Raw genomic sequence first — 17,900 nt, 5'->3', positions numbered from 1 at the left:
CCCTCCCTATCAGTCCTGGTGTGCCACAGCTGCCCCCATTCCTAGGGACCTGAGTCAGGCGGAAAAGCTACCCTGGTCCTCAGGAGGGGGCAGTTCGAGAGAGAAGCAGGTATCCGGCAGACACCCGCCGTGCCAGGCGCCGTGCTGAGTGCTGCCCGCTCGTCTGCTCTGCTCGTCCAGTCTCCCAATCACCCTTCACAGCAGTTACCACTCACCCATTTTACAGAAGGGAGACGTAGGCCCAGATCACCCCAGAGCAGATGGCAGAGCCCGTGCCCATGCAGGCCTCTCTTCCGCCCTCTCCCCGCTCCTCCCCAGGGCAGGCGTTGCCGGGGAGGAGACTGAGCGCTGGGGGGCCCCTTGGATTTGCAGGTGCAGGGGGAGCTGAGGGGGCTGGACAGCCCTTTGTTCCCCCTTGTTTTCAGGCCTCCGTCCCTGTCCCGGTGCCGCTGCTCCTGCTGAGGGGCCGGCGCTCCAGGACCCCAGCCTCGTCTGCAGCGCCCTGGGGGATGTCTGTGATTGCCAGGGCCGTGTGGGCCCCTGCACAAGCAGGTGTGGAAGTCCTATGGGGCGGGGGAGCCATGCCAGGGTGGAGAGGGAGGGGCTTCTCAGCCAGGAGGGGCGGGGGCCACCCAGGGTGGCAGAGGCCAGAGCCTGGAACTTTGACTGCAGGCTTATTGAATGGAGGCAGACCCAGGCCTGGGGCTCCTCCGAGGGCCAGACAGACAGGAAGGTGGTCGGCCAGCCCACGCCAGTCATCGTGGTCTAGGGAGCCTGAGGCTCCTCTCCTCCCATGCTGGGCAGTACCTGAAGCCCTCCTTGCCTTTTGTTTCAGGTTCAGGGCCCTCCTGAGTCTGGGGTGCATGCTGGGGCGTCCATAGCGGCCTCTCTTGTGCCTTGGTCTTCCCCCTCCCCCAGTCTCCCTTTATTGCTTGGGAAGTTACAGGAAGCCCTGGGGGCATCAAGGGAGTCCCACTGAGGGACAAAGAGCTTGGGGGTTAAGTGGGGGCCTCCCTTCCTACTGGTGTTTTAAGCATTTAACATTGTGCCAATTTGTCCTTAAATAAATCAGCTCGTTCTGTGTGCAGTTAGACCTTTACTCTCTTAAAACTTTTCAGAATAGATAATACATGCCCATGGCTTACAAACAGTGCAGGGGAAACCCTGTTACCAGCTGTGTGTGTGTGTGTGTGTGTGCCCATCCAGAGACATCCTATGTGTCTGTCTGTCTATCCATCCAGAGACATCCTGTGTGGTCTGTGTGTCCGTCCGTCCAGAGTCATCTTTGGCAGACGCAATGAGCTCCTTCTTATTTCTGGTCAGCGCAGGCAGGGATGACTCCTGGAGCCTCATGTTGGATCCAGGGTCTGGCTTTGTGGGCAGGTCCTCTCAGCTTGGGAGGCTCTTACCTGACCTCTCCCTCCTCTCACACAGGGCTTCTCGTGTGGGTTTGCTGGGGGTTGGGGTGTGGGAGAGTTTAACCCTGGGCCTCTCTGACGGCAGACAGGCTGGGGCTCCAGGCATGGACACTGGAACAGACACACATGGGTGGCCCTGGGATCCTAGAACTCCCTGAGGGTGGGGGGAAGGGGCACTTGCCCCTCCCCTGCTTCTAGAACAGACCTGTCCATGACTCAGTGAGGCCAGCCCAGGCAAGCCTCAGTCTCTGATTGGCCAAAGTCCACAGTGGGTGTTTCACGTTCGCTCTAGCTCCTAGCCCAGGTCTTTTTTTTTTTTTTTTAAAGTAATTAATTAATTAATTTTTGTCTGCGTTGGGTCTTCGTTGCCGCGTGCGGGCTTTCTCTAGTTATGGTGAGCGGGAGCTACTCTTCATTGCGGTGCGCGGGCTTCTCATTGCGGTGGCTTCTCTTGTTGCGGAGCACGGGCTCTAGGCGTGCGGGCTTCAGTAGTTGTGGCTCGCTGGCTCTAGAGCGCAGGCTCAGTAGTTGTGGCGCATGGGCTTAGTTGCTCCGCGGCATGTGGGATCTTCCCGGACGAGGGCTCGAACCCGTGTGCCCTGCATTGGCAGGCAGGGTCTTGACTGCAACTTCCTGAGTAGCTCCAAGAACTCCCAGAACTGCTCAGCTAAGCCTCTCCCTAATTCCTGGACCACAGAAACTATGAGAAATAATGAAGGATTATTGCTGTTTGGAGGTAATCTGTTACCAAGCAATGGATAATGACTACAGTATATATTTTGCAGGGCAGGAGACACTGCAGAGGTTTAGAGTTGCTGGCTTTCTTTTGATTCTCTGTATTACTGTCACCTCCTCAAGCACAGGAGAGTGGTTCTGGGGCCTTGGGGAACCCCAGAAGCTGCATCTCCCAGAGTATACATAGATCTAGATTCTTCTAAGGGAAGGAGGTAGGGACTTCCCTGGTGGTCCAGTGGTTAAGACTCTGCACTTCCACTGCAGGGGGCCCGGGTTCGGTCCCTGGTCAGGGAACTAAGATCCCACGTGCCGTGCAGTATAGCAAAACAATATAAATAAATAAATAAATGTTTTTTAAAAAAATGAGGGAGGCAAAGAAGGAGGGTCCTCAGCTTCAGGCCTCTTTGGCCTACCAGATGCCTTCCCTCCTCGCGTTGCTCACGTTCACCATCATGCCTCCAGCCCAGGCCCTCTCCTGAGCACCATGCCTACGCTTCCGGCCACTTCTCACTACTTGTGCACCGGGGCTAAAACAACACTCTTAAACTGAAGTCATCCTCTACCCTCACAAAGCTAGTCCTCCTGCTGTGATTCCTACCAAGGGCTTCCTAAAGCACTGATGTGATGGCCTGTCTCCCCTATTTAAAAAAATCCGCACACACATTCACAGATTCATATATATACATACATACGTATATATCCAGAATGAAATATGCAAAAATATTAACAGGGGTTATTCTTAGGTGGTTTTTAAATATATATTTTGTCCAGGTCTTCTCGTTAACCTCAGCAGGAGGGTGGTCTTAACCACTGAGTCTGCCTAAATTAAATTACCCCAGGAGTTGCTGGAAAGGAGATCCTGTCCCAAATTATGTGCAGCAATGACATATTATTTCATAAGCAAAAAAATTTTATTGTTTAAAAAGGTAAATACGGACTAGATGACTGCAAGGTAAAGCCCCAGCCCCCTACCAGGCCACCCAATACCAGTGTCCATTTCTGTGTCCTCTCACACTTCCTCCATCTTGAGGTCCCCAAGATGCTCTCATGAGCCATGTGGCTGCCTCCTGGGCTGTGCTGGGAGAGCCATGGGGTCCCACCTGTCCCTGCATGCTTGGGCCCCTGTCCCGGACACAGGGGCACGCGAGGTTTGCTGGATGAACAGGTGGAAGGCCTCGCCCCATGTGTCATGGAAGTGAAGGGGTCCAAGGAGACCAGCGGATGACAGGGGTGTTGTTTCACTGCCTCTCCTCCCACCCACCCCCTGGGGACACCTCCACTCCCCGCCTCCCTCCATCCCAGCCAGGGCACAGGGTCCGTCACCCCATCCCCAGGGCCCTCAGCACGAACGCCCACTTCCCCAGCGCCAGCTCGGTGTCCTGCGCAGAGACGTCGCGGTGCCACACGGCTCGCACTGACCGCTCCGTCCAGGGAAGCAGCAGCACGCGCACCGCGCGGCCAGTCTGGGCCACCTCGTCAGCGCTCACGGTCTGCAGGCGCTGGCACAGCTCCTTGGGCGGCAGCCCATCCACCCGCACCATCACCATGTTCGTCTCCACGGTGGTGAGATCCACGGAGCAGACAGGGGATGCCAGTTCCTGGAGCCCTGAGCCCAGGTCCTGTGGTAAGTGGAGCCCGACCCCAGTACCCCACCACTATCCCTACCACTCCAGCCGTGTCACCCCAGGAAAGGCAGAGGGCAGCCCAACCGTAGTGGGAGGAAAAGAGGGAGTCTTAGTCCTAACATGGGCAGGCTTGGCTCTGCTACTTTTCAGCTCCGTGACCTTGGACAAATCCGTTAACCTCTTGGGGTCTAGGTTTCCTCATCTGTAAAGTGGGGACATCGTGGGGTTGTTGTGAGGACTCAACCCAAGTTAAAGGCTACATTCTGCTGGATCCTGCAGAAAATTACTGACACCCACTGGGTGCCTACTGGTTTAGGCCCTGCACGGGTTGTGGTCTGGTAAAGCACAGACCACCTGGGTCCCACCCCTGCTGGCTCAGCGGCTAACTTTCACCTTCTAGAGTTGGAGGGATGCACACCTGCTGGGGGTTTGGGCCCTGCTACAGGGGACCTCCAAGGCACACCCCTGGGACCAAAGGGAAGTGGGGGGTGTCCAGGCACCTTTGGCAAACCTCTGGGCGTTCTGGTGGTCCTTCAGCAGCACCTCCTCAGCGTCAGTCAGTCCCACCAGGGCAGCTGCAGCCAGCACCCCCGCCTGGCGCATCCCCCCACCCAGGGCTTTCCGGAGGCGCCAGGCTTCTTCAGTGAAGTCCTTGGGTCCCCCAACCAGGGCCCCCACTGGTGCGCCGAGGCCCTGGGGGAAGAGAGGAGAGTCCTGTCTGCCTGCCCATGGGTGTGCATCTCTGTCCTCGGGGCTCTGGAGGGGGCAAAAGGGACAGGGATGGGCGACACTGTGGCCTCATCAGGGGAGGGGGTTAGAGGGGCCCAGCGTGAGCGGCTGCCAACATAGGAGCTCGGGGACCCAACTCGGCCTCTTGCGGTGGGCACCTCTACCCGCCTGTGTCGGGGGCGGCCCAGCGGCTTCCCTACCTTGGAGAAACAGAGAGACACAGAATCGCAGTACTCCACGATGCGGGCGGGGGGCACGCACAGAGCCACCGCGGCGTTCATCAACCGGGCCCCATCCAGGTGAACCCGGACCCTATAGCTCCGGGCCAGCAGGTGCACCTGGGGGTGAGAGGCAGGAGGGGTCAGAGGGCCAGGCTGGGGGGAGGGGCAGAGGGAGGATGGGTCTCCAGAAGATCACTGGAGGGTCATTGGGCTTGTGTCCTTGAGGAAGCATGAGGGGTTTGAGTCGGGAGAGCTGGTTGGTGACAAGCTTGGCCATCTGGAACCCGAGCAGTCACTCTGGGCCTGAGCCTGAGGCTGTCCTCTGTGAAAGGGGGTCGATGATAAGGGTTTTATCTCCTGTTTATGGCGGGCTCACTGCCGGCCAAGCGATGAATGCCTCATCTTACCTAAGCCTCGCCACAGCCCTATTGGAAGGATGCCCTCAGTCCCGTTTCCCAGGTGAGGAATAGGCCTGGAGGGTTAGTTAGCGCTCAAGTTCTCGCAGGGGAGAGCAGCAGAGCCCAGCCCTCGCACCCTGGCCCTAAGACCAGACCAAGGTGGTGCCGCTTGGGGACTCGCCTCCCTGAGGACTGGGTCTCTGCTCTTTGGAGGAAAGCTTGGGCACTGGGGCAATAATTCCCTTTGCATCTGTGCCTAGAACAGCACCCATGTCTCCCACAGCAGTTCTGGCCACTGATGGGCACCCAGGCAGGTATCAGAGGGGACTAAACCCCAGGAGAGGGGCCTGAGGGACAGAAAACCAGCAGCTGGCTAGTGGTGGCACAGTGGCGGGGCCAGGCCTACCTGGCGTAGGTATTCGATGGGGAGGACCCGGCCCCCTGAGCTGCTGTGGGTGTTCTCCAGGCAGATGAGCTCACAGACTGGGTGGTAGCGGCTCCCAAGGCTCCGTGTGACCAGCCTCTCCAGCTCAGCCAGGTCCAGGGTGCCATGGGGCAGGTCTGGGAGGGGGTGGGAGTGCACCCCAGCGATCTGCAGGTATGGGCGTGCAGAGGATAAGGTCCAGGGGTCCAGCAGCACCTCCTACCCCTGTCCTGTCTGCTCCTCCCCAGCTCTGGGCCGTGGAGCCTTCCCCCTGTGCTGTGGACGTGGGCATAGACATCCCAGCTCTAAGGGTGGGGGAGGACTGAAGGCACCATGTTTGCTTGAGAGGTTGCGGTCCCTCCTCCCTGAGTGCCCAGTGCTCTGGGTTCCCACTAGGGGGCAGCAGGGTGCCAAGCACAGCCAGCAAACCGGCTGGCCTGAGCCGAGCCTGCCACTGTGTGGTCAATCTGGGAATGGCTCTCCTTACTGCCTTCCCTGGAGAGGCCACCATTTCTCCCTCTGCAGGTCCCAACTTGGTGCCTGGGAGGCAGGTTCTCTCCACGAGTGCTGAGCATCCTGTGCTGGCCCCAGGTGAGAGGTTCTGGGTCCTTACCTGAGCCACCCCGCCCTGCTCATAGACGTGGAGGTGGCATTCCTGCCCAAGGAGGAGCTGGGAGCCCCGGCGCTGGCAGTGACACATCACTAAGGTAGATGGGGTGGGGGACAGTGTTGGCACCGAGTCCCATGGGGCCCATCTGTCCCCAACCAGCTCAGCCGGACTGACCCCCAAGGCCACAGCTAGCTCCCAAGTGCCTTATGCCAATTAGGAAAGAGCGCCCCTTCAAGACACCTTCCTGCCATGTGCTGGAAAACCATCCCACTAAGTCCACAAGTCTAAGACGGTGACCCTGTGGATCATAGGGCGCTGCACACCCTACACCCCTGTGCCCTGCAGCCCACCTGCAGGGTATCTCCTGCGTGGGGAGGCCAGCCATGATGCTGCTCTTTGCGGGATAGGCAGCCCAGGGCACGGGCATCAGTCAGGCCCTAGCAGGAAACAGAGGGCACACGCACCCTGGGAATCCGGAGTATTTGATAAAGGGACAATTTACAAAGGTGTGGCAGCATGCTGGGAAGTCACAAAGTTCAGTGCAGGACTCCCAGGCAGGAAGGGGTGAGAGGAGGGTGTGGTTACAGGTTCCAGATGGCTCGGAGCCCCACTGACGTTGTCACAGCCCCCAGCACAAAAGGGAGAAGCATGGAGGGAGGGCCTGGAGGGCAAATGGAAGTCGCCCCGCGCTCACCAGAGATGAGGTTGGCCATGGTGTTTGTGGGCACGAACAGGGTCCGCTCCACCCCGAGCAGCTCCGCAGCCGTGGCCTGCAGCTCTGAGGTGGGAAGGGATGGGGGTGGGGGTGGGGCCCATCAACAATGGCACTTTTCAAATTCCTCTCCTTGCCGGACCCCATGAGCCCTTTGTCCGGATGAGGGCACCTTGCCCAAGGCTGTGGTGAGTAGCCAAGCAGGACGCCAGCCCTGGTCTGCCAGCTGCAGCCTGTGGTCTTGGTGGCTGCACATCTGGGTCCAGGGGCCCCTCAGTCGACCCTCTGTGCCCCGCCTCCTCCTGGGCCATGTTCTCCCCCCGACACTGAAACTCTGTGGTTTGAACCCTCCGGTCCCACCCAGACCTCACACCTGTCTCACTTCCTTTCCCATCAGTCCCTTGCAGGTGGGGCCCTGCGGTTTCTCTGCTGACTTCCTCTCCCAGAACAGAAGGACTGGAGCCCTCAGAAAGAGACTCTGGGGGGCTGGAGGGGGCGGGGCTTCCGGCTCCTGCTTTAAAGCTCACTGTGGCTCCCCTCTGCCTGTGGCATACAGTATGAAGCCTTTGCCGTGACATTCAAGACCGGTGGGATCTGCCTTCTGCCTCCCCTCCAGGGACAGTAATGCTCTCCTACACACCCACTCCGGCCCCATTCCCCATCCTACACACCCACTCCGGCCCCATTCCCCATCCTACACACCCACTCCGGCCCCATTCCCCATCTGTATCCCAAACACCTTTTGCACCACTATGCTTCTGCCTTTGCAGTTCCCCTGCCCGGTGAGCCAGCACTCCCTTCCCTGCCCAGGGTTGGGGGTGGAGCACTTCACTCATCTTTTAAGAGGTTCCTCCACAAAGTCCCCATTTCCTGTGAGTCCCGTGTCCCCACCCGCCAGTCCCCAAGGCACTCTGTGGATGCACGTTAACCCCAGCACCTCCCTCACCTCAGTGGGAATGACTGTGTATGCATCAGGCTGCCTGCTGAGCAGTGGGTCAGCATCTTTGCAGTTCCAGGCAGAAGTGGGTGTCTGCTGGATGCATGATCAGCCCCATCACCACCTGACCCCACATCCAGGCCCTCAGGGCTCAAATGGTAACCCTCAGGCTTGCCCCTGGCACAGCTGACGGTTGTACACACTCCAGCAATAGCAATGGCTCACTAAGGCAGCAACTCTCAACCCAGGGTGGTGGCACCAGTCACCATCTTGAAAACACTCCCTAGGTTTTTAGAACTCACTCTTCGGTGGGGGGGGGGGGCAGCCTGTGGAGAATCCCCTTTTCTAGATGGGTTTTCTCTTTGTCTTCATGTGGGAAGGTGGTGGGTGCAGGACAACAGCTAACGGTTCTAGAGTGAGAAGACCTGGGTTCAAGTCCTGTTTTGCCATTTACTCGGTATGGGAACTTGAGTGCCTGGCTCAGCTGCTCAGAGCCCTCCTCTGCAAGATGAGATAACACCCATCTCATCGGGCAGTGGGGCCACACTTTAATGAGCACACAAATCACCCGGCGATCCTGTTTTAACCTGCAGATTCTGGCTCAGGAGGTCCGGTGTGGGACTCGAGAATCTACATTTCTAACAGGCTCTCGAGTGATGCGTCAGACTGAGCCGCAAGGACGCCAAGCGCAATGCCTAGCCTGCAGCTGAACCGCCACCCGAGTCCCGGGCCACCTCTCCCGCCAGCACCACGGACAGCGCAGTGGGGTCGCCGCGAGGACCCCCGGCCCCGGCCTGCACGCCGGGCTCACCGCGGACGGTGGGGTCCTCGCCGTAGTCGTCGTCCCCCACAACCGCCTCGGCCATGGCGCGCCTCATGGCCGGCCCGGGCTTGGTAACCGTGTCGCTGCGCAGGTCCACCACGTGCGTCGGGATCCCCGCCTGGCTCCCAGATCCCCGCGCCCACAGGGCCCCCTGCTGCTGGGCCGCAGCCCGGGCCAGTCTGCGGAGCATGGCGGGGGCAGCGCTCGGCTCCCCCGCCCCGGCCCTCCCCGGTGAGCGCGACCGGGAGCGGCGGGATCCGAGCGGCAGGACTTCCCGAACTTCGGCTGCGGCCGACCTGGGCTGGCGGGCCGGCCCCGCGGCATGCTGGGAGTTGTAGTTCGACCTTCGTCACGGCCGGCACTGCGCAAGTCCGGGAGAGGGCCCCCGCGGCACGCTGGGAGTTGTAGTTCGACCTTCGTCGCGGTCTGCGACGCGCGAACCAGGGATGAGGGAGAGGAAGGGTTCTGCTTACCCAAGAAGAAACCGAGACCAGGCAAGTTTTTATAGAGCAGACGCTCATGTGCCTCTTACCGTGTGCCCCGCACTGTCCCAGGCACTTTACAAGTGTTAACGCAGTAAAGCCTCTCAACAGCTCTTAGGAGACAAGTACTCTTTTCATCCCGTTTTACAGATAGGGAAGCTGAGACGCACAAAGCTAATGAACTTGGCGAGGAGCGTCCAGCTCTGAACCACTGTGTTACGTTGCCCCTAAAAAGTAGCTTCCCATTATCTACTTTTTTCCATACAGATTTATTGAGCACCCACTGGTGTCAGGCATTGTCTAGGTGCCAGGCAGAGGGACACAAAGATGGTGCAACCCAAGTGAGCGTCCGACTTCAGATGGAGGCGGAATTAGAGGGGTGCACGGAGAGCCCCCTCCTCCATACCCCCGGCCCTTGACGGGTGGGCTGCCTCCACCCAGGGCCATGCGAGGTAGTGGTAAAAGGACCCGACTGACTCAAGTCCCAACTTACCAGGTATGTGGCTTTGGACAAGTCAATTAACTTCTCCGTGCCTCAGTCTCCTTAAATGCAAAATGGGCTGTTGAGGATTTGATGACTTAAGGTTTTTCATGCTGACCCTGGTGCCTGGTTGGTAGTAAGTACTGTGTATGGGTGTTTGCTCTCTTACTGCTGCTGCTTTATCGTGGTACTGGTCACAGTCAGGGCCCTGGGGCTTCGTGCTGCTGTGGGGTGCAGCCTGACTCAGCCTGGGCTGGGCCTCCTGCAGGGTGACCTTCCCTCACCCCGGGAGGACAGGCCTCCCTTTGAGTGCCCAGCCCCACTCAGCAGCTCCCCTTTCCAGAGTGTGGGCCACAGATGTCTCTTCCTCATGGGAGGAAGTCGGTCCTGAGGGGCTGAAGGTCACCAGAAGAGGCACCCACAGCTCTGATCAGGGCACCCCTCAGCAAAGAGGACTCTCAGACACTGACCTTCATCGGACTTTTGCCATGTGTCTGCTCCGGGTTGGGTCTGGGGATAAAGGAGAGCAAAGCAGCCTGCCCTTGGAGGTCAGGTCCTCGGGATGGGGACAGGATGCTGCCTGTTGGCGCTGGGAAAAGCTGCATTGGGCCTGGCTGAGGCATCAGGGCAGGCTTCCTGGAGGAAGCAGTGATTGGGCTGAGCTTTGAAGACATTAAGATGTTAATCAGACAAAGGCAGAGGGGAGAGTGTTCTGGGCAGAGAGAACAGCATGGGCAAAGGATTGGGGTAGGAGGCAGCTGCAACGTTTGAGGCCCTGAAAGAGAAGGGAGCAGGGGTGGAGATAGAGCCCAACAACTGGAGCTCTCCACCTCTCCCCCTGTGCCTGTAGAGCCATCCCGAAAGGGTGGAAATTGCAAGTCCCCATAGGGTCTGGGGCCCCAAGGAAAGGCTCACTATGCCCTAACCCCGCCCCCCCCTCCTCTCCAGCGCCAGTGCCCTCCGGCCCTGACCCTCAATCTCCACCGAATTCCGGGCCCTTAGAAAACAAGCCCCTTATCTCAGTGTCTGGCTCCAGCCCTTCTGCTGGGAAGTGGGGGGAGGGGAGCAGAGGCCTCTGTGGGAAGGAAGGGAGAGACTGGGGAGCGATGGTGGCTCCCAGGGGAGCAGGGAGAAGGGGGCAAACAGCTGGATCCCCAAGCACCTCCCAGCCATGGCAGAACCACAGAGTGGCCTTGTGTTTGCAGGCACTTCACAGTTTGCCAAGCCTTCCCACCTACAGCCTCCCAGCTAATCCTCACAGCAACATGGGGGAGGGGGGCTGGGCAGGGGGCTACCTGCCATTCTGGGGGCTACCCAAGAATGCCACCAAGGTGACACAGCTGGTCACCAAACTGGGCCTTCCTCCTCCCATAGCAGAGCTGTTTCCCCAGAGAGCTGGGCTCTTCCTGGGGAAAGCTGGGCCCAGCGGACATTGCTTCTGCCAGGTGGCTGCTTATCACCTCCTATCTTGTCCCAGGGCACCTGGCCATCCCCACCTCACCGAGTGGTGGCTTCCAGTGTGGGGGGACCAGAAATCTCAGGCTATCAGGGGAGAAGGGGGGGACTCTCCCTGGGCCAGTGAGGTCTGTTTCTGAGGTCTCATCAAGGCGGGAGACCCTCTGAACAAGGCTTGGTCTCAGGGGGTTGTGTAGGCACATGCACATGTGTGAATGTGTGTCTATGTATGTATGTGTACATGTATACGTGTATAAGTTTGTGCGTGCATGTTGATATGTCCACGCATGAATGCGTGCACAGGTATGCATTTACATGTGCACACACGTGGGGGAATATGTAACTGTGTGTATAAGTATTTGTTATGTAAGTGTATAGGCACACCTCAGAGATGTTGCGGGTTGGGTTCCAGACCATTGCTATAAAGTGAGTATCGCAATAAAGTGGGTCACACAAATTTTTTGGTTTCTCAGGGCATATAAAAGTTATGCTTACACTACACTGGAGCCTTTTAAGTGTGCAACAGCAGCTCCGTGGGAGGGGGGTGCGCCCTGGAGGTGGCTGGCTGCTGGGATGGCAGGTGAAAAAGAAGACCCCACCTTTGAGGAAGAAATGAAGAAATTGGAGGAGGTGCAGAAGGTGGACAGGGTAAAAGAAAGAGACTTTTTTCTAAAGAATTACGGTGTATGATGTATGGGTTTGGGGATGACCAGAATATCCTCAGTAGATATTCTTGAAGACCTTGTCATAGAGTTCATCACTGAAATGACTCACAAGGCAATGTCAGTTGGAAGACAAGGTCGGGTACAAGTTGAAGATATCGTCGTCTTGATTCGAAAGGACCGAAAAAAGTTTGCTAGGGTTAAAGACTTGTTTACTATGAATGAAGAACTGAAACGAGCTAGAAGAGCATTTGATGAAGCAAACTATGGATCGTGACACATTTTGTACTTTCTGCAGCTTCATTATTTTCTGGGGAAACCATATTTAATAACTATATTTTCCACAGTAAGGTTCTGATATCTAGCCACGTGAATGAAAGATAGAGAACCACAAAGTTTTCAGTCTTTATTTTCATGTCTTCAATTTTAGAGTGATATTTGAGCCTTTAATTGCCTGTGATTATATTACCATCCTTTGAATTACTTACTGGATTTTAGTGACCACATGTAAGTCAAAGTACCTTGCAAACCATTCAGTTCCTTCTGACTTTTGACCATCTAAATGATGAATTAATATTTATGTATTAGGTGTACTTGTGCCATTGAAGGCTGTACTGTAGCTGTTTAATATGTGAAATCTAAATGGTACCTTTGATAGCTGAGACGTGTTTCATGTATTCTAAAGTTTTTAGATTACAGTAGTCTTAAGTTATTAAAAGATAGTGAACTGGTTTGTGTTTCTTTTAAGGAGAAAATGATAGAAAATACAACCTTTTTTAAGAGTGTTTATTTGTCTTAAGATAATTTGTTTTAATACTCTTTTCTTTAGATAACAAGAGTGATTTTTTTAATTTTAATTTTTTATTTTTTGAGAAACTAAACGTTTCCTATGAATGCTTCTGTGTTGGAAGACTTATTTGATTTAAAAATCTTTGGGGCTTATACTATTTGTCAGGTTTTAAGAGAACTCATTTTCCCAGGTCAAATTAAAGCTTCTAAAAATAAGTGCTTTCAAAATTACAGACCAATATCACTGATGAATATAAATGCAAAAATCCTCAACAAAATACTAGCAAACAGAATCCAACAACACATTAAAAGGATCATACACCATGATCAACTGAGATTTATCCCAGGGATGCAAGGATTCTTCAATATATGCAAATCAATCAATGTGATACACCATATTAACAAACTGAAGAATAAAAACCATATAATCATCTCAATAGATGCAGAAAAAGCTTTTGACAAAATTTAACACCCATTTATGATAAAAACTCTCCAGAAAGTGGGCATAGAGGGAACCTACCTCAACATAATAAAGGCCATATACGACAAACCCACAGCAAACATCATTCTCAATGGTGAAAAACTGAAAGCATTTCCTCTAAGATCAGGAACATGACAAGGATGTCCACTCTCACCGCTATTATTCAACATAGTTTTGGAAGTCCTAGCCTCGGCAATCAGAGAAGAAAAATAAAAGGAATACAAATTGGAAAAGAAGAAGTAAAACTGTCACTGTTTGCAGATGACATGATACTATACATAGAGAATCCTAAAGATGCCACCAGAAAAGTACTAGAGCTAAGCAATGAATTTGGTAAAGTTGCAGGATACAAAATTAATGCACAGAAATCTCTTGCATTCCTATACACTGAAGATGAAAAATCTGAAAGAGAAATTAAGGAAACACTCCCATTTACCATTGCAACAAAAAGAATAAAATGCCTAGGAATAAACCTATCTAGGGAGACAAAAGACCTGTATGCGGAAAACTATAAGACACTGATTAAAGAAATTAAAGATGATACCAACAGATGGAGAGATATACCATGTTCTTGGATTGGAAGAATCAATATTGTGAAAATGACTATACTACCCAAAGCAATCTACAGATTCAATGCAATCCCTATCAAATTACCAATGACATGTTTTACAGAACTAGAACAAAAAATCCTAAAATTTGTATGGAGACACAAAAAACCCCGAATAGCCAAAGCAGTCTTGAGGGAAAAAAATGGAGCTGGAGGAATCAGACTCCCTGACTTCAGACTATACTACAAAGCTACAGTAATCAAGACAGTATGATACTGGCACAAAAACAGAAACATAGATCAATGGAACAAGATAGAAAGCCCAGAGGTAAACCCACGCACCTATGGTCAACTAATCTATGACAAAGGAGGCAAGGATATACAATGGAGAAAAGACAGTCTCTTCAATAAGTGGTGCTGGGAAAACTGGACAGCTACATGTAAAAGAATGAAATTAGAACACTCCCTAACACCATATACAAAAATAAACTCCAAATGGATTAGAGACCTAAATGTAAGACCGGACACTATAAAACTCTTAGAGGAAAACATAGGAAGAACACTCTTTGACATAAATCACAGCAAGATCTTTTTTGATCCACCTCCTAGAGTAATGGAAATAAAAACAAAAATAAACAAATGGGACCTAATGAAACTTAAAAGCTTTTGCACAGCAAAGGAAACCATAAACAAGACGAAAAGACAGCCCCCAGAATGCGAGAAAATATTTGCAAACGAATCAACGGACAAAGGATTAATCTCCAAAATATATAAACAGCTCATGCAGCTCAATATTAAAAATACAAACAACCCAATCCAAAAATGGGCAGAGGACCTAAATAGACATTTCTCCAAAGAAGACATACAGATGGCCAAGAAGCACATGAAAAGCTGCTCAACATCACTAATCATTAGAGAAATGCAAATCAAAACTACAATGAGGTATCACCTCACACCAGTTAGAATGGGCTTCATCAGGAAATCTACAAACAACAAATGCTGGAGAGGGTGTGGAGAAAAGGGAACCCTCTTGCACTGTTGGTGGGAATGTAAACTGATACAGCCACTATGGAGAACAGTATGGAGGTTCCTTAGAAAACTAAAAGTAGAATTACCATATGACCCAGCAATCCCACTACTGGGCATATACCCAGAGAAAACCATAATTCAAAAAGACACATGCACCCCAATGTTCAATGCAGCACTATTTACAATAGCCAGGTCATGGAAGCAACCTAGATGCCCATCGACAGACGAATGGATAAAGAAGATGTGGTACATATATACAATGGAATATTACTCAGCCATAAAAAGGAACGAAATTGGGTCATTTGCTGAGACGTGGATAGATCTAGAGACTGTCATACAGAGTGAAATAAGTCAGAAAGAGAAAAACAAATATCGTATATTAACGCGTATATGTGGAACCTAGAAAAATGGTACAGATGAACTGGTTTGCAGGGCAGAAATTGAGACACAGATGTAGAGAACAAACGTATGGACACCAACGGGGGAAAGCCGCGGGGTTGTGGGGTGGTGGTGTGATGAATTGGGCGATTGGGATTGACATGTATACACTGATGTGTATAAAATTGATGACTAATAAGAACCTGCTGTATAAAAAAATAAATTAAGTAAAATTCAAAAATTATTAAAAAAAAATAAGTGCTTTCAGTAGCAGGAATGGCACTGCTGAAAAAGCTCACGGCAGGATAAGCATTTGGGGTAGTGTTTTATTAACATATTTGTTAGTACTTGTTCATTGTGGAAATGTGAAGACCATGTGTGGCTATGGAAACCACTTTTGTAGTTCAGCATATACAGGTTTTGTGTGTATTTAGCTTATTGTATTCTTCTTGCACTGAATTTAAAGTAAGGATTAAAATTGCATTTAAGGGGATCATTGGATATTACTGTTTGTGAAACTGAATGTTTTGTGTGCCACTTATAAGCATAATCTGTGAATCAGTACTTAGGAAGATTTTACTTTCTTAATCTATCAATATAAGGAATAAAATATGAAAAAGTAAAAAGATTTTAAAAAGTGTGCAATAACATTATGTCTAAAAACAATGTATATACCTTAATTAAAAATATTTTATTACTAAAATTGCTAACCATCATCTGAGCCTTCAGTGAGTCATAATCTTTTTGCTGGTGGAAGTTTTGAAATATAGGGAGAATTACCAAAATGTGACACAGAGACACAAAGTGAGCAAATGTTCTTGGAAAAATGGCGCCGATAGACTTGCTTGATGCAGGGTTGCTGCAAACCTTCAATATGGTAAAAAAAAAAAAAAAAAAAAAAAAGCAATGTCTGTGAAGCGCAATAAAATGAAGTGTGCCTGTACACGTGTGTGTGTTTGTGTGGGGGTGGGTACTTGTGTGCGCCTGTGTGTGTGTGTACCCGTGTATACATATGTATGCCTGTGTACCTGTGTGTATGTGTGTGTGTCTGTGTGTCCCTGGAGTGTGTGTCTGAGATCTGAGTCATCCTGTTGGTGAGCTGGGGACAGTTCACAGGTCCCAGCATGAGAAGCCAGAAGCCCCTGGTGCAGCCAGCCTTGCTTGCCCCTCCCCACCCCAGGTCACTGAGCTGATCCCCTTCCCTCCCCCTCTTCTCAGAGGGCAAGTCCAGCCCCCTCCCCAGCTGCCACCCCGGAGGTCATGGGGTCCTCTCCTGCCTCCATGCAGACCCCACCCCACCCCACCCCATAGCCACTGCCCTGGGTCAAGCCAGCTTGGGCTCCCGCTCCCAGATGCGGCCCCTCCCTGGTCGCATCCTCCTCGCAGCTACCTCCCTCACACTGCTGCAGCCTTTCTGCTTCCCCGAATGTACTGGCCTCCTTCTCACCCGGACATCTTTGCACCTGCTGTTCCTTCTTCCCGGAAACCCCCCCGGGCAGCAGCACGTGTCCCTGGTTAGCACCTTCTCTGTCTTCTTGTCTCAGCTGAGACGCTCCTTCCGGGAAGCTCCCTGACCCTGGTCCAGCAGGGGAGGGAGGTGGCTCTCCTTCTGGGGCGCAGGTAGGATCTCTTCTTGTCACTGACCGCAGGTTATAGGCAGGGACGGGACACTCTTGGCCTTCGAGGTGTCCTGTGTGCCCAGCCCAGCCCACAGCACTCGGTAATTCCAGTTGAATGGAAGATGAGGGGGACACATGGCCCAACTTCCCCTGACCCCAGGGACCCCCAGGCAGTGCGGACACTGTGGTGTGAGGCGGGGAGCCCCGTCAGGAGTTCTGACCGTGGCGGGCTGTGGGGCCCTGTGCAGGAGGGGGCGGGAGTGGATGAGGAACAGATGCCGGGGAAAGCTGGGGGTCCCCGAGGTAGCCCCTTCCCTGGCCTACCCAGAGCAGTGGGAGGACAGGGGCAGGCTGTCGGGGGAGCGAGATATGAGTCCTGGGGTGGCTGCCTCTTGCGGCACCCCCAGGCTCCCTGGCACCCCTCCAGGGGCAGGCTCTGGGGTGTGTGCACACTCACACACACACACACACGCACGCACGCACGAGCCAAGTTCAGTGTGCGTAGTATTCCTGTAACGCTGGGCTGCTGGCAGGAAGTGAGTGGCGGCGAGGCCACTGCTGGGAACCCGGGGCTGGCCCCACTGAGATAAAGGAAGGCAGCAGATTGGAGCTGGAGATAGCGGCCTGGGTCCTGTAAACAGGTTGGGGAGATGTCCTTCCCATCCTATCCTCTTGGCCCTGAGCCTGCAGGATCTATAGGGCGCTGGCCTGGGTCCAGGCCCAACAGCCTGGGAGTCGAGGGAAAGCTCTTTGTACCATCATCTCTGAAGACTGGGGGGTGACAAGGGACAGAGCGCTGGGCCTGGGGGCCCTGGCCGGGCACAGCATGTCAAGGTCATATGTGCCGGTGGGAGGGAGGGTAGGGGATGGGAGGGGCCTGTTCAAGCCCCTGTGCCTCCCCCACTGGGGAGGGAAACGGGACAGTGCATCAGAGGGGTTCCCTCCAGAGCCACCTCTGGAATTCCAAACAGGGTGGGGGACCAGGAGAGAACGGGAGCAGTGGGGGGCTGCGCCTCGCTGCTCGGCAGGCAGGCTCAGCCCGCAGCCCACGGTGAGCTTGAGGTTATGGTAGCCAGGAGACCCCACGCTGTGCTGGCCAAGGGGAAACCACAGAGCTTGCATCCTCATTCCACGAGCTCCTGGACCACGAGTGCCAGGAGCAGGGCTGGGTGCAAGTCTGTGTGCGGATCCCCAGTGCCTGGTACAGTGGGGGCTCAGATGCACTTGTGTTTTTGAAAAAGTAACGAGCTATCACACAGCATAATACAGAAAATCGCATGAAGCATATCTGTACAGTTTTACAAATAAATATAAAACGAACTCCCATGTCGTTGCCACTCAGATC

At 53.4% G+C, this 17,900-nt stretch overlaps 1 protein-coding gene and 1 pseudogene across 1 annotated transcript; one reads left to right on the top strand and one right to left on the bottom strand.

Annotated features, from left to right (window-relative positions):
• Positions 1-3,059: 3,059 nt before the first annotated feature.
• LOC133079978 (uncharacterized) lies at positions 3,060-8,932 on the bottom strand. The gene is made up of 7 exons (XM_061175751.1): positions 8,621-8,932; positions 6,855-6,938; positions 6,164-6,252; positions 5,533-5,718; positions 4,708-4,845; positions 4,279-4,471; positions 3,060-3,759 (listed from the first exon to the last, which is right to left on the bottom strand). The coding sequence occupies exons 1-7, from the start codon at positions 8,820-8,822 to the stop codon at positions 3,473-3,475; spliced, it is 1,179 nt and encodes a 392-aa protein (XP_061031734.1). The 5' UTR covers positions 8,823-8,932; the 3' UTR covers positions 3,060-3,472.
• Positions 8,933-11,623: 2,691 nt separating this feature from the next.
• Positions 11,624-11,989, top strand: LOC133080457 (transcription initiation factor TFIID subunit 13-like; annotated as a pseudogene).
• The last annotated feature ends 5,911 nt before the right edge of the window (positions 11,990-17,900 follow it).

Source organism: Eubalaena glacialis, chromosome 19, assembly GCF_028564815.1.
Source record: "Eubalaena glacialis isolate mEubGla1 chromosome 19, mEubGla1.1.hap2.+ XY, whole genome shotgun sequence".
NCBI lineage: Eukaryota > Metazoa > Chordata > Mammalia > Artiodactyla > Balaenidae > Eubalaena > Eubalaena glacialis.
The sequence above is the reverse complement of the archived record's forward strand: the minus strand, read 5'-3'. Positions and strand labels throughout refer to the sequence as shown.

Coding starts and splice junctions, on each gene's coding strand:
- LOC133079978 (XM_061175751.1), bottom strand. CDS start 8,822: ATGCTCCGCAGACTGGCCCGGGCTGCGGCCCAGCAGCAGGGGGCCCTG. Junction 6,939..8,620: donor CGAGGACCCCACCGTCCGCG/GTGAGCCCGGCG, acceptor TTCCCACCTCAG/AGCTGCAGGCCACGGCTGCG. Junction 5,719..6,163: donor AGCAGGGCGGGGTGGCTCAG/GTAAGGACCCAG, acceptor CCATACCTGCAG/ATCGCTGGGGTGCACTCCCA.